Raw genomic sequence first — 15,890 nt, forward strand, 5'->3', positions numbered from 1 at the left:
TAATTGTAACTAAACTAAACATACAGAGGCCAGTGCCAATGTCATTAGTTTAGAAAGTATTACGTCCAAAGTATTAGACTAACTAAAAATTTGACCCGATGTGGCTGCTAAATGAAACTTAACCACATGGGGGCAGAAACATTTCTGTAACAAATTACCTAATTTGTCATTTAGGTATGAGGAATGTGGTAAACTTTATTCTTCCTCTCCTTAGAGTCTTTATTTTATGATTTAATGATACTTTTGTTACCTTTACTGTAGTCATGCTTGGTGTTTTATAACTTTTACTGTGCAATGAATGCTTGACAACTAGAAGGGAAGGACGATCATTTTACCCAAAATGTACAAAATGACGAGAAAACAAACCATGCTAAATTCCAACAAACATTTATTTGTGAATTCTATGACAAACAGGAGGCAGTTATAATATCTCGTTACAGGCTACATTGGTCGGAAAAAACTAAAATCCCCAACCCTTTAAAAATCCACTTTGATCAAATGTTCTCATTTTACTTATTTAATGTTTGCTGCCTTTTTTTTGTTTTTCATCTGCTTCAAAATGCACCTATGTACAGAAAAAATGCTCAAGTGTGGTCTATAAGAGGAGAGAGCTACATACTTCCACAGCGACCTGGTTCAGATCAGCTGTTGACATTCAGCTTTTCTCAAAGAAACAAACGGACAGAGAGTACAAACCTTTCCTTTCTTTCCTAGTTGCAATTACACAGGGACAAATGTACTTACTGCGTACTCATTTTATTTGTCTTTCATTGCATTCTCCTTTTATTCAAGAATCAAGCGTTATTAAAAAAGACGAGTAGGATATATAAAGCAAATATACAAGCAGGCAGTCTCTCTAGATAATAGTTAAGCTAACATTATGAACAGCTTAGAATTCATGTACATATTGCCAGGATGTAATAATCATATGAATGGTATGGAAACATTTAAAAAGGCTGGAAAGATTCATGTAGATTTTCTGACAGGTTTAAGGACACACACAGGGAACAATGAGACTCGTGGTTTATGACATGCAACCTGTAAGAACTCATCAGTCATTGGCTGGTGATGCTGTGTGACCTGTAAAACTGTCTGTCATTGGCTGCAACGCCTAGTACTTATAACCTGAGGGGGAGGAGCAAATGTAACACCTGACAGGCAGGTGGAAAGGCTGGAGAGGCAGACACAGAACTGACTGATGACATCAGAGTTGGAGAGAGATTTGAGTCTTATGCTGACTGCGCCATTTCAGATTTTGACAGTAAATGCAAGAAAATGTGTCGCAGTAAAATACCAGTAGGAGATGCATTTCCAGCAATGATGTCACATATGGTTTTTTGTTAAATCCATATTTAATAATTACTATTACTTATGTTTTAAAGTGATACAAACCAATTATTTTATGTGTTCAAATCAGTTAAAAACATAAAACATCTACCCAAAACGTAACCTTGGTCCAAATTTCCAACCATTTGCAGGTCTGGTCACACAAAAGTGAAGCAAAACTCATTTCTAAGGCATACTGTACTCTTGAAACCTTGACACTGAGGTCCCTTATTGGCTTTTAACACGTATTGTCCGTCAGAATGTATTTAGTAGAGCAACGGCTGAGGATGAATGTAAACACAAATAAGTCTACACCTACCGCAAGACGACAAATTAAGACATTTAATCTTAACTCCAGATGAAATTCATCTGGATCATCATGGTTTAGAGCCAAATGTTTGCAGAAAAATAAAGTTATAACTAAACTGAGACATCTTTGTAGAGGAAAGGCACAAAGTGACCTTCTCATTGACAGCAAGACTAAATGACAATAGGACTAAGGCCCTGGTACACAGGCATCAAATATGTTCAGAAGATGCACAATTACACTAAAGATACATTATGTTTGGTGTTAGTTAATGACGCGTCTCAGAGTATATGGTGTAACAGTAAGAGGTAGAATATAGAATTTGTACGGAAATTCTGAATGATTAAAGTTACTTTTTGTTTTGTACATGCCAAAATCTCTTTTCAAAATTACCTTTCAACCGTCTATTATTTTGAAAGTAGATTCGTTTCAGGTTTGTGCTTTTATTTTACAATTTTTAAAACAAAAATACCATTGATTGTTTGGACCTGTTATTGGTATCTGTTGCAGTTTTACATATTGGCATGTTTGGATTTCAAATGTGATGCAAAGAGTTTAGGAATGAATCCAAGATGAATGGCTTATCATGACAGATTCTGTAGTTTTGCTGTGTATCCAAAAAGCAGAAATGATGCCAAACCTCATATTAGGGCATGATAAATGTTCCTTTGTTATTTTAGACTATTCATCCTGGTGTGTGGTGGGAGAGACTGTGGTATGAGTCATTATTGGACTGTGGTTGCTGCAGACAGGACTTCTGCCAACCTGCAGTTAGCTCTTCCTGCTGTTCCACTGTGTACTGTCTACCAACCATACTGTCAGTGCTACCGACGCAGGCTCTTTTTACAGTATACAGAGATGTTTAGACATAATGGAGACACCAAGCTTAGGGGGCACAGTGAATGGAAAAAAACTAATTTAGTTGTTTTTTATTTCTCTCTTACCATGACAATACTAATGAGTCTGAACTATTTTGAGTGTAGACAATAACATGTTGGCTGCGGTAATTTGTTCACTAACATAAGAAGGTACCATTAGTGGCTGGTATTTCGTGGGAAATGGGAAGTGTATCATTATCAACCTTGATTCTTTTAACCTCTTGGTTGGAATAAACATGGGCGACTTTAATATGTTGGTATGCTGAAATGCAAACTAGACTGAATGTGGAGCAGCCGTGGTCATTGATGTATAACTGTACTGAGGTTTGATAAAATGTGCCAGACAACTTACTCCACTAAAAACCTTAATTTTAAAAAGACAACATTAGCATACCTGTGTGCAACAAATGCAAACAGCTAACCATGCTAGTATATAACTTTTATTTTAGTAGGAAAAAACAAGTCCTGACGTACTATTGTAGCTGCTTTGCTAAGTGAACGTGTTAGCTTGTTAGCGAGCTAACACTTTGTTGTCAAAACTCAAGAAACTAAAGACTGTGTCTTGGTATGCTTGGAAATCGGGCTTTCTTATCTGCACCAGTACAGGACCAACAGCGCCAGTATAATCTGTTTTAGGCGTTTCCCCTTTTTCTAGTTTTACATTATACATACTGTAATCTGTATTAGCAGGTTAGTTTCTTCAGTGACAGTAGTTTCTAATTGTGTGATGTAACTAAAAAGCTTTATAAGATGGAAATATAATGTAATGTGTACTCAACCGTATTAGCTGTGCTTTTAGGGCAAGAGTTTATATGAGTTTTTTTAAAAATCTTTTCAATCAGACTGGCTTGGCTTAAACTACCTGTTGTATAATTGTGGTCAAAAACATAAGCCGGCCTATTCCTGTGGCAATCAGACCAGTAGCTTTTGAAGCGGTGGTTCCAGACGGTTGGTTTTCTACCAGCAGTGAGGGCTGGAGTGGAGACAGACAGCAGCATTTAGACTGTGGGTTTTCCTCACTGTGTTATTGAAATACATGCACTGTTACTGTAATGCCCTATTTTAAACTGCTGAGTCATTAAATGGTGTGCAAAGATGGAGAAATGCTCAACTGCTGCTCATACAGAGACAGTGGAAGAGACACATTTAAATAGAGAGATGGGTAGATGCCTTGTTGAAGGAGGCGAGCCCATAGCAGACTTTACATTAAGTAGCACCATGATAACTAAATAGAATAGAAACAACAGGGTAATATATCAGCAAAAACATCCATATAAAATAAACGAAACAAAAATAATTTACTTTCCAGAAATACAATAACCCTTGGTATAAAAAAAAGTTAATATATACTACATCCTACTATACCTGTAAACCATTTTGTCCTTCCTCCCCTGTGGTACAGTACTTTACTGTAGCTTTACTACAGCCTGATCGCAATTACATGCATAAAAACAATCTTACCCATTTAAAAAAAAGGCCTGCTGGGTTTGTTTGTGTGTTTTTATATGGAGTCCAGTTTTGGTGTGAGCTGACTAATGGGAAATCTGACAGGCACTTTTAATATCTGTTGATTGATTAGAAAAAGAACAAGATGGCAAACAAAGGGAGAGGTGGAGTAAATGGAATAAATACCCTTTCCAAATATGATTGCTTTTAGTTTGCCGTGTTTTTTTTGTTTACAATTCCCCAGTAAGACTCTTGACAGCATTTGTGTCAGTAGTAAATATTTTGTGTTCAGACATCCTAAAAACATTTTATGTCGTCAGAACTGCCACGCAGGTAAAAAAAAAAAAACGATACCCATTTTTAATTTAGGAAAACAACTTTGACCAGTTTGTAGATATGAAATTAAGTAAATTAAACATTTCATGAATGTATTTCTTAAAAAGTAAAAACTCTCAGTGCTTTAACTACTCTGACTGCACAGCTCTTAACTTGTTGCTTCCCAAGATTAACATTATAATGCTACATTTCCAAAATGCGTATAAGGTTCGTACAGTAGCAACGCCGTTGGCATGGTACCACAACATGAGGACAGTTGTGTGTGAGAGAAGAGCGGAGAGAAAGGAGGAAGTAAAAGGTGAGTATTTAAAAACTATCCCCTCCACACACGTACAGTACACATCCGGGAAAGACGCTAATAAAAGGAATGCATTGACTGAGTTCTCCTTGGATTTAGAGTTAGTGAGCGTTTCTGGTTGATGGTAGATGAGCACACACATCATATTTGATGCCATGAAGCGAAGAGGATAGGGATGCACCGATAAAGCTGATGGGCATCAGGTCAATACCATTATTGTTATTAAAGCATTTCTTAATTATGTAAATCCCAAAAGTCACAGGTGACATGGAAATCCAAACCACCCTAATTTTCTGTACTTTTTCAACAGAATGAAGCTAAATGGAATACATTTCATGTGTTAGTTTTGGCTTCACGATCCCAAACGAGTGCTTGAGGTGCTCTGAAGAACTGGTAAAACAAGTGAAAAAATTGTATCAGTGCATCTCTATCCAATACCAAACAAAATCTGAGGATGGGATTTTAGGTTAACCTTGCAAGCAATCAGAAATGGTCCCCAATCAGTGTAACCAACTGAAAAAGCTTCAGGACAGTGTGCTGTGGGACTGTGCACCACATGTCTTCATGAGATCATCAACGATCATCTGAGGTTTACAGGCGAATCAGTGAAGAAATATCTCCGAAATATGAAAGCAACAGGCACTTTCTGCCTGCTGTAACAGGTTCAAACCAAAACTGTAATTTTCCAATCAGACTCTGGAGAGTGACAACTTTTGAAGCAGGTTTTCTTACATCTACAAGGTTTAAGTCATGGCTACAATGCCACAAAACGTCCTCATATTTGTGGCTGAAGTCTGGGAACACAGTTGCATCTAAATAAGCCTGGAGAGCTTTTTGTTGTTTAGGTTTGCAACTAAACAACAATGCAAGGAGGTCCACTCAGATCAGTTTTATGGTCTCATTTATAGAGCTCACAAGTCATTCAACAGTGGAGTCCAAGTCTGGTCATGCTGGGGTATGTTGTCCAGTAGTCCTTATGTTCTTCCTTTAGTGATCTATTTCAATAGGAAGAACACTGAAAACTAGTCTGCGATCGAAGCAGATGTGTCATCAAGATGAGTTTTTTATAACCATGTTGGAGACACTTGCTCAGGCGTTACTGTGCTCATCCATCAAAAAGGCTTTCCCAGCACATGTGTATCAGAAAAATCTGAGCTTTCCAACAGATTAATCCTCTGAGATGGTCTCAGAGTTGCCAACACAATAGAATATCTTTCCAGCTGTGACATGTGTCTCCTCTCCAGCTTTACACTGTAGCTCCCAAAGTAACATATTTCAATGCATATTCAGACAGGGAATACGTTCTTTCTTTCTCCTTGCTTATCTGTAAATCCAACATGGCTGCCGGTCCAACAGCATGGTGTCATCAAGGTGGATTTTCCACTTCAAAACTGACCATATGTAGTACCTGTTGTTCTGTAAAGTAGGGTGGGGGAGGGTTTGGTAGGTCCAGTCCTGACATCGTAGTTTTACTTGTTAATTTCTCTTCAGTTTGTAGTTGTTTTTAGTTAAGTGTGTAAGATCATGTGTGTGTTTATGTTTATGCCCTGCTGGTAGTTGTGATGGTTAGATCTGTTGCTTGGTTGTAGTTTCAGTCCTCCCTGTCCTTGGCATTAGAATGATCCAGTCCAAGACAAGTGTAATATTGCCTGGGTTGTGTGTGTGTGTTTTTATGAATGTGTGCATGTGGCAGTGGGTTTGTGGGGCAGTCTGTGCAGTGTGCTAGCGGTGTGTGTGTGTGTGTGTGTGTGTGTGTTATGTTTGGCAGTGCGCCTGTGTGGCAGGTTGTAGGTGTGTATGTACATTTGGTGATGTGAGAGGTGTGAGAAAGTGTGTTTTTATGGCAGTGGTGTACAGTGTTTGTGAGGAATCAGTGTTGCTTTGTGTGTGTGTGTGTGTGTGTGTTGCATGTGGCAGTAGAAGTCTTATCACTCGTTGCAGGTGTCCCCTTTCTCCTCGGTTGCCAGAGACTCTTGTGGGCGGTGCTTGCACTGGCCGAGCGAATGGCGAGTTGCTGCCCTTGATGGTCGCGCAAGGCAGGAAGACTGGGCAGCACAGTCACAGGGTGCATCCTGGGAAATGGAAAGATGTCTTATTTACTAAAACATGCAGGTGTGAATATCTTTTCATATTATACGTGACTATTTTTGATATTTTTGAATGACTTTTAAAAATAAGATTCAAAGACCATACTAGTGCAAGATTTAGCTTCTTAACTACAAATTATGTTTATTAAATTTTTCATCTAAATCAGCTAAAACAAGCAAAACCACAAACATTTAATAAGTTTAAAATAAAAACGCATTTGCAATGGCCGCACCTCGGTCCCAGATCCTGCAGCTCCTGCGTTGCTCGTCGTTTCTTTCCCTCCTCCCATGATACTGACCATCTCCTCCCCAGCTGTCTGTCTCATAAACCTCTTATTGACAATTCTGGTCACATTGTCGTTGCCTCCACCCAACCCAACCAGCGCTCCAACCCCTTCTGGTTTGGGCTCATCCATGCCACCCAAGACACCCAGACCTTGTGCTCTCTCCACAGGCAGAGCGACTCCTGCCTGGGCACGGCTTGTGCAGACATTCTTGAAGAACTCCTGAACCAGGCCTCCGTACCGCTGAGAGCCAGGGTCAGATCCACAGATTGCCGTACAGGAAGGTTTCCCTGCAGCATGAGGCTGCCGTGCTGGACTGGCACCCTGGCTGGCTCCTAATGGCAAACAGGGTTCAAAGATGGGTATTATAATTATTTCCATGAATCGTGGTTGACAGATAATTTATTTGAATCCTGGAGGGACTTGCACTGTGAAGTCACTGACATTAACAGTAATGGAGACTTTAAGACAATTAGCATTTGTGAATTAGTCTGCCAATGCCATGCTAAGAAAAATAGGGGAAATATCAGAAATGCTCTTCTTTGTCTCAGCGGGCTGCGGCCTGAGAGGCATGTCTCTGTCTGGCAGGAGAATGAGTAAACAAACTGCACTGTGGCCTACATGTCATAGGCAGACATGTTGTTAGCAGTGGTATGGGAGAATAAGGACCACACCAGTATCTAAACAGACCAAATTTGCAGTTACGTTTACATAGTGTTTAATGTGCCGCAGCTGATTAGCTATTTAGCTATCTAGCCTGCAAACAAGCCTTGTGAATGTCGCTTGTTCATCAAACTAAGGTGCTGGACAAGATGTATGTTCATGTTTGTAACTGTTAGAAAAAGGAGGAGAAGAAGGAGAGGAGAGAGGAAAGGCTGTGCATTGTTGTTCAAATTCTTTGGCTCTGGTGTTGTCTAGCACAGTGGTTAAATAATAATAATAATAATAATAATAATAATAATAATCTAAACTTTAAAAATAACTATTTTATTTGTATTCTTTACATAAATGAACAATATACTGAGATATAAGCCTCCTGTGTATATTTTTAAAGTTTTCTTACACCCCTTAAAATCAAGAAGGCCTTGCGACCCCACATGAAGCTTTGGTGATCCCTAGTGGGGGTCCCGACACCACCACGGGTGTAGCAGGCTGTTGTCTGTCTGTTTATGACAGAATGAGACGTTACTGCTTTATGCAAATATGGTTTAAAATGTCTTCCATGAAAAAGGTTTTATTTCAATAAAACCTGACTGGTCAAACCCTTGTTCATAAGGTCTTACCTCCGTCACCCCTCCAGAGCGACTCTGTGCTTCCAGAGTGTTCTACCACACTGAAGAGGCTGGATAGGCCGTCTGTGAGGCCGTTCAGGACGGGGCTGTCCCTGGTGGTGGTGGAGCGAGCCCAGGCTGAGCCTCCTCCACCACTGATGGATCTTTGCTGGAGGCTCCACAGGCTCCGGTCCCTGGAGGAGGAAGTCCCATCCAGTCTGGAAGTGGAGCCTAAAAACAGAACAGTTGGAGATGTCTTTCTTCCAAAAAATAGTGCTTACATTGAAGATCTGTGAAGCACATTAATGGAGCCATGTTAACAACAACACAGACAACACAACACAGACAACTATCCCAAACTGTCTTGAAAATATGTCTTGACTCCAAGGATGTTAAAACAAAGTGTAATTACCAGATGACACTCTGCGTTGTAGTTTCGGTGATCCGTACTTGGGCGAACAGCATGGCCTCTCGATGCGACTGTGAACTTTATCCAGTGATGTCGATATTTCGCCAGGTTCGAGCTGATGCCAGCGAGGAGGTGGTCGTTGGCGAGGGGCGAGGAGACCAGGCTTTGGAGTGTAACCCCGTCCCTCTGCTGTTTGGAAGGTTGTCGGTTTGAAGCCCGATGCTGACGTATGATGAAGCAGTCTGCGTGGACCTGGTGGACATACCAACCGCCTGGGTAGAGAAATGAAAGTGATGGAGAACGTTTAGTGTCTTTGGAGAAGGAGAAAATGCAATGAGGAGTAATTAATAACAGCTACTGAAGTTGTCTGATGAAGTACTGTGGCCACAAAATCTTTTTTTTAAATGAAGCTATGTTTTAAGACCAATAGTTGGACCATAAAATCTGACAATTTAAACCTTTTTGGCTTTTCACTTAAAAAGAAACTACCTGACTTCCTGGTTCCTTGGTGGATTTCCTCTCCAGAGAGGAAGAGCGTATGGCCTGACGGACACAGTTAGTCATCTCCTTCATGTCATCACTTAAATTGGCTGAAATCTCCCCGATCTCGAGGCCGTGGAAAGCTGACGAGGGCGTCATCCCATCAACCAAACTGTTAGCTGAGCCACTGACGCCGTTGTTGACGACAATGGGGATCGAACCGGCGATGCAGCCACTTCTGCTCTCCAGCAGTTCCCTGTGCTGCTTGGACAGTGAGCACAGCCACTGCTCATATGAGGAAGAAAAGGAGGATGGAGGCTGTTGCTGCTCAACCTCCAGGGTTCCCACCGCAGCCACGCCCCCGTTTGAGCCACTCAGCCCAGGGGAAGAGCTCCCGTTCTGGGCCTGCTGCGGCTCTCTGGCGTCCTGGTTCTGTATTCGGTGCTCCATACGTCGTACAGAAGGAGGACTGTAGTAGATCCGGATGCCAGTGCGGTCTGGAGCAGTATAGCTCCTCTGGACGGACTCCAAATCCAGCTCTGATCCCACTAAGCTGCTGTAGGAGCCGGTGGGGCCGTCCCATGTTTTACAGGTGTCCCCAACCTCTGGTGTCTGTGAGGAGATAAGAGCGTGGAGAGATACCAGAATAAAATGATTATCTGTACACATTTTACCATGCTGTCCTCAGTTTGAGTAGCTGTAAGGTGGGAAAAGAGAACAGAAATAATAATTATCATACAAATCAAATATATCTGCTAACTTTAGTCCCCCATAAAATATGTTCTTTCTTCTTGTTCCTACAGTTTGATGTTTGATCTTCACTGTGCATAATGATGTATGTGCAGAGTTTAAGTTTGAGTTTTCTCTGTGCTCATTGAAAAGATTTTAGGGGCTTTACAGTGAATTAGGAGACATCTTGTGTCCGGCAGCAAAACTTTAGAAATGAACAAAATGTGCATATTCACAGATTCTGCAATTTGTAATGAGGTAGAAGGAGTAGTTGCCTTTTTAAGGACTTTAATGTGAAAATTATACTTTTTTTCTAGACAGACATTATTGTCCGAAGCAGAGTATTAGTACATGTCGTAATACATGACTGGAGGGGATCTTTAATGTCTCAATCACAGAGATGAATAAAGGAATTAGAAATTAAACTTCTCTGTTATTATAAAGTAATAAATCCAGCCTTTGTCCCCGAGTCTTCCCAAAGATAAGTCGAGATATAAAAGTTAAGGAATCACAATAAACTGCAGATTCTAAACCAGTAAATGTATAAAGTAACTTATTCACCTCATTGGTCAGGTAGGTCCAATTCTTCCTGGTAAGGTCACCCAGTTCTGGGCGAATCAAAAGGGACTGGACTGCAAACTGGATCTTCTCCTCCTGATTGGCTGTCCCGTTAACCTCTGGGCCGTCCAGCTCCGATGTAGATTTGGTTCTGTTCATTGACATAAGAGGGAGGAGTTGATGAGAAAGGAGAAGAGATGCCATGCGCTGCTTTCAAGGTTATAAATGTACACTTGTTCATGAAGTCCCAAACTCTTGAGTTTGAGAAATCTTCTGATTTCTCCACGTCTTAAGCATTCATTTCAGTGCAAGTTGTTGTTTTTAAACATTACCTCGGTGATACAGTTCCATTAGCGACGACTGTGTCTGCAGAGGACTCACCACCTAATGACTTTGACTGTAAGAAGAGAGAAGACCCAGACTGTTAGTGAAAAGAAAATCTCTGAAAATCCCTTTTACTTCATTTCTACACCTTTTTTTCACACCCTGGAAGACATCTACTGTAGACACATTCCTTTTATTGCCATCCACTTCCTCTGGAGCTGTTTTCAAAGAAGGAAGTGGAGACTGACTAGTATAATCTATCTGTGGCAGACAGCGTGCAAACACACACACACACACACACACACAGAAGGTGATGCTGAGTCAGTGTGTTTCACACTTGCGAGAGGTGATCTCACACTAGCTATTTCCCCTCAGAGGAAAGACACCAAATGAGAGAGACATTGGGAGAAGGGAAAAGGACATCTGCATAATGTGCTTAGTTGTGCAGATACTAATAGACTTTCACCTGCAACTCACTGAACTGCACACCAGGCTGCCTGGATGTGTACAGTGTACTGTCAGAAAGCTAAAAATACACTAGTTCAGTGATTCCTGCAGTTGCCAGAGGTTACATGGAAAGATTGTGGAGTAGCTCAATTTTTCATCCACATACTGAGTGAGCTGTAACACTTGGACACAGGCCCGCCTACAGAAATGGCTGAGCCCCTGAAAAGGTCCAGTGGACGGGCCCTCCTAAAATCTGCTTCACTCATATGAACGCATGCGTGCCCTCTCTCTCCTACACAAACACATACAAACTGAGAGAGACTTACTCAATACAATGGCTATAGGCATAGGCACACACAGGTGGTGGCAGTGGTGGCTCCTTTACTGACGCTAGCAACCTCTTGGCTAGTTACGTTAGCTTGTAACGTTACTAGCCATTACATTATTATTTGGGTCTAATTATTATTATTATACTGTGGTGCCACGTGCCTTGTACCATACAAAATGGTATCCCTTTACTACTTTTCCCACACTCCAGTAAATGTATTTCCTGTCTGTTTTCTTTTAAAATCTAGTTTCACTAGAAAATCAATCTCAATTTAATTAAAATTATAATTTTCATGTATTTTGGTGAGATCCCATTTTTCAACTGGAAATACACACAAATTTTAAAATAACCGACACAAATAAAATTGATTCATGAGTAAACATAAGATTTGTAACTCAAAAAATCCAGCAAGCTTTCCACTAACTAGCCTGATGGGGGCACTATGATCAAATGTCAGAAGTCTCTGAAAGGCCCAACAGTATACTACAAGTAGAATAGATGAGATTTGTGGGTGACAGAGCATGACACAGATACACTCAGAGAGACTGAGACAGAGTGAATTAAAGTATGACAAGCTTCGGCCTCCTGCCAAGTTTCCAATGCGGGACACGGCCACTTAATGGAAGGAGTGAGACGGGATCACACTCCACAGATAGGCGTGAGGAAGGAAGAGGAGGGAGGTGGAGGAGAGGGGGAAAGAAAAGAATGATTGGAAAGGAAAGAGGGTGAGAAAGGGAGGACAAAGATGCCCTCAGACTGTAAACCTCAAAGGAAGCAGACACAGGAGAGATGATGGAGGAGCACTGACCTACTAACTGTGTGTCTTTTTTTCTGTGCGTATGTGTGGGGAGAAAAGCTAACTAATGATTACTTTAAACAATGATGCAATCCCTCTTCACCCCTCCCTGACATGTTGCAGCAGCTTGGCAGTGACTGTGCTGCTGCATAATCAGCAGATCACACTGACCATGTTTTTCCTGGTGAGCTCAACTTAACATTAAACTGCAGCTTGACCTCAGTCAGAGAATGCTCCTTACTCACATTATGGCATTAACAGCTGGGTGCTTACTGTCAGCATCAACAGAGTATTCTAAGAGGAAAATGCAATCCTAAAGACGGATGGATTTTTTGTAGCTACAGTGACGTTTTGTACTGCTACTGCTATTTCAAACCATCTTCTAGTTTGAAGAGTTTGAAAAAGCTGTGTTCAGACCAAAAATAGCACTGCATTAAAAACACATACGTGTACGCTGCGTTTTGACCATGACAATGATTGAGCAGGCCAAAACGCTGCTCAATCATTTTATGTTTCACAAAAATATCTGTATTCAGTGTCATACTGAATGTGGGCAAGTTGTCTAGACTTACTGTTCTTATGGTAAACAGGTGTGGACAAACATTTAGATAAACTTATAAAGAACATGTATATCACAGCAGTCTTGAGTTCCAATGACTTCAACAACTACAGGGACTACAGCAATTAAAGTAAATTCATTTGAACATATTGCATGATTTTCTTTAAAAACTGGAGGTTGTGTATGGAATATAGATAACATATTCTTGGTTTGAAATGTCCATGATAAACAAATGAGACAAAAAAAAAAGTTATATAGCTGCATTGCATCATAGTTACAAAATGGATCCAATTGTAATGGACGGAGGTCCAGATGAAAACTGTCCCTGCATTTCAATTCAACTGAGTTATGACTCTGGTGGTCTGACAAAGAACGTAAGTAAGGTTCAACTGCAGCCTTATTGCGACAGCTATGGCTCTCCAAGTCTTAGTTTTTCATTTTTTTATATTAAATTTAAGAGAAACCTGGGAAATCATCGGATGAGATTGAATGCACTGGGACAAGTGTGCCAGGAAATAACACATCTGATCCAATGACTCGATACACTTGAGATGTCCTCATACACCCTCATCCTCTCAGATTCCAACATCCCAAGATACAGTCGCTTTTTATCTCCTCATCTTTGACATTTTTCTCTCTCCGTCACACACTCAAACACACTCAGCCCATCATACCTTCCCCTGTTGTGCAGTGGCCTCTCTCAGTCTCTGCTCCCACTGAGCTCTCTCCTGGCTGAACCTCTCCAGCAGCTCAAGCTTCTCTCTGCCCCAGTTTCTCTCTCCGATCTGAATCTGATTGGTCCGCAGGTCGGTCACAGCAGAGAGACAAGAGGGGGCAAAAATCAGAGGAGGAAATAAGATGTATGTAGAGTACACTGAAATATGACTTTGAATTTAAACACCACAACGATGTGGAGTTTTTAGAACTTGAAATTGAACCTGAAAACCCTGATTGAACTATTAAAACCCTGCAGGCACTTATATTTTTACAGTTTGCAAATTACACACTTTGCTCTTTCTGTGCAAACAAGGTCACAGATTTTGCCAACCAAACTTGCTGCACACTCACATTTACACACACATTTACCTGTTTGGTCAGGTCCATTACCGCTGCATAGGAATCGGCCAGGAGGTGCTGGTGTTCTTCGCGCTCCCTCTTGAGTGCCACCTTCAGGTCTGGAGGTTCCAGCTCAGTGGCGGACAGAGCTGCTGTGGCTGCTTTGCCTGCTTTGGTCTCAAGCTGGAGAAAGACAAAAAGACATCATGGTAAAAATCAAAATTTAAATCCTAAGTAAGTGGAGATCTTTCGTTTGTCGGATAAATCGCTGCTGTTAGATAAGCACGACAATGGACAATTATTGATACCATAATTTGATTTACTTCTCATTTTCTCAGTAACAGTGCGGTTGATTTATTTGTTTTGCCTCTCAAAACAGCAGAGGCCAGTCTCTTCCAATCTCTTCGCTCCAAGTAAACAGAGAGAAACGCACAATCACACAAATAATTACTAGCTTTCATGAACACAAATATGACTAATTTGACCACATACAGATTGGTAACGGGAAGTCCCAGCGTCTCCGTGTGTTTCATCCTCACAAGAGGGTATTTTTATAAATGATCTCATGGGCGATTTCCGGAGGCAAAGCAAAGCCTCCACACAGATGAGATCCTCCTGAAGGCTTAATGCTGCTCATTGAATGATGTTCATGTTGTGGTGAGGGCATGATAAAGTATGGACAGAGTGGAAAGAGACCACAATCTAGAGAATTGTCTTGTTTCTTCCCTCTACTCTGTTGCTATCTTTCCACTCTGAAGATCTCTTATTCTTACCTTGTCCCTCTGTACTTCGAACCCTTTCTCACCTTCTCTCCATCTTTCTCACCCCTTCTCTACAGCTTTCTCACCCCTTCTCTACAGCTTTCTCACCCTCTATTTCTAGCTCTCTCACCCCATTTTTTGCTCTCCATAAATCTGGCCTGTTGTCACAGAGCCTGTAGGTGGGATCCCTTTAAATTTTTATGAGCAGCTCTGCTTTCTCTTTTCTTCAGTCTGAGCCTCATAGTTCACACAGCCGACACTACCGGGCCCCATCAATTTGACAAACAAGCACACGCACGCACACACGCAGGCACACACACACACACACACACACCCCAGACCCATCAATCCTCTCTCTGCCTCTCTCTGTCTGGCTCTGTGGCACTGGCGTCCGTATATGGTGCTAATGGAACTGTCTGGCAGCCAATCACAGTGAAACGCACGCACACTTAGCCCAGCTCCCGTCTCCTATGGCAACTGAGTGTTTCTCGTTGATGATGAACGCTGCTTAACGAGCCCCACGTCTTAACGAGGTTTACTGCTGAGGCGTTCAGAGGAAGGCGATTTTCCTGGATGACTGGCGTTTATTGGTGGATGAGAGACGTCTGGTTCACGACTCGCTACTCACCGTTTAGCAAGTTCAATTACTTTTATTTATTCAACTAAAACACTGACTATCAAGTTTAGATCTATTAATTATGTTTTTGTTTTACTTGAATAATCCCAACAGAAGTCTTCAGGGCCTGATTAGTAAAAAAAACGCTACTATAAAATAACACTTAGTGATTACATTTTTGTCTTCACATTTGTCTCCTGCATCATGTGGCTTTCCAGCTGTTTTCCTTGAGTATCAGTACAGAAGGAAGTTTTCAGACATGGAAGAGAGTTTTTGTAGAAACACAGAGCAAGCAACTGTTATCAGCCTTGTGGCAACAAACACCAATTAAACCCACGGGGGCTTTAAATTGTGAGTGGGAGGTCAAGAGGAATAAGGTAATATCACTATCATTAGATCCTTTGTTATTATTATTATACCAATTACAGAACATATACAATTACTCCTCCAGCTACATGATTTAGTCCCTGTGATCTTCCTGTAGAATGTTTTATTAAATAACAAGGAATAATAGGAACTAGGAATCATTTTTCAGTACAAAAACTTAAATTTATAGTAACAAAATCAATCATGTATGTGGAACTAACTGTAAAC

General features: G+C 41.0%; 1 protein-coding gene across 1 annotated transcript in view; it reads right to left on the reverse strand.

Annotated features, from left to right (window-relative positions):
• Positions 1-371: 371 nt before the first annotated feature.
• The window catches only part of LOC118324240 (protein SOGA1-like), a 102,420-nt gene continuing 86,901 nt past the window's right edge, over positions 372-15,890 (reverse strand). The window contains 10 exon segments of the mRNA XM_035656465.1: positions 372-6,663; positions 6,912-7,297; positions 8,246-8,464; positions 8,646-8,748; positions 8,750-8,914; positions 9,132-9,734; positions 10,413-10,560; positions 10,742-10,806; positions 13,538-13,654; positions 13,950-14,102. Coding sequence (XP_035512358.1) covers positions 6,520-6,663; positions 6,912-7,297; positions 8,246-8,464; positions 8,646-8,748; positions 8,750-8,914; positions 9,132-9,734; positions 10,413-10,560; positions 10,742-10,806; positions 13,538-13,654; positions 13,950-14,102 — 2,103 coding nt within the window. The 3' untranslated portion in view covers positions 372-6,519.

The sequence above is a fragment of the Morone saxatilis genome, unplaced genomic scaffold (genome assembly GCF_004916995.1).
Source record: "Morone saxatilis isolate NCDOM2014 unplaced genomic scaffold, NCSU_SB_2.0 Contig15, whole genome shotgun sequence".
NCBI classification, from domain to species: Eukaryota; Metazoa; Chordata; class Actinopteri; family Moronidae; genus Morone; species Morone saxatilis.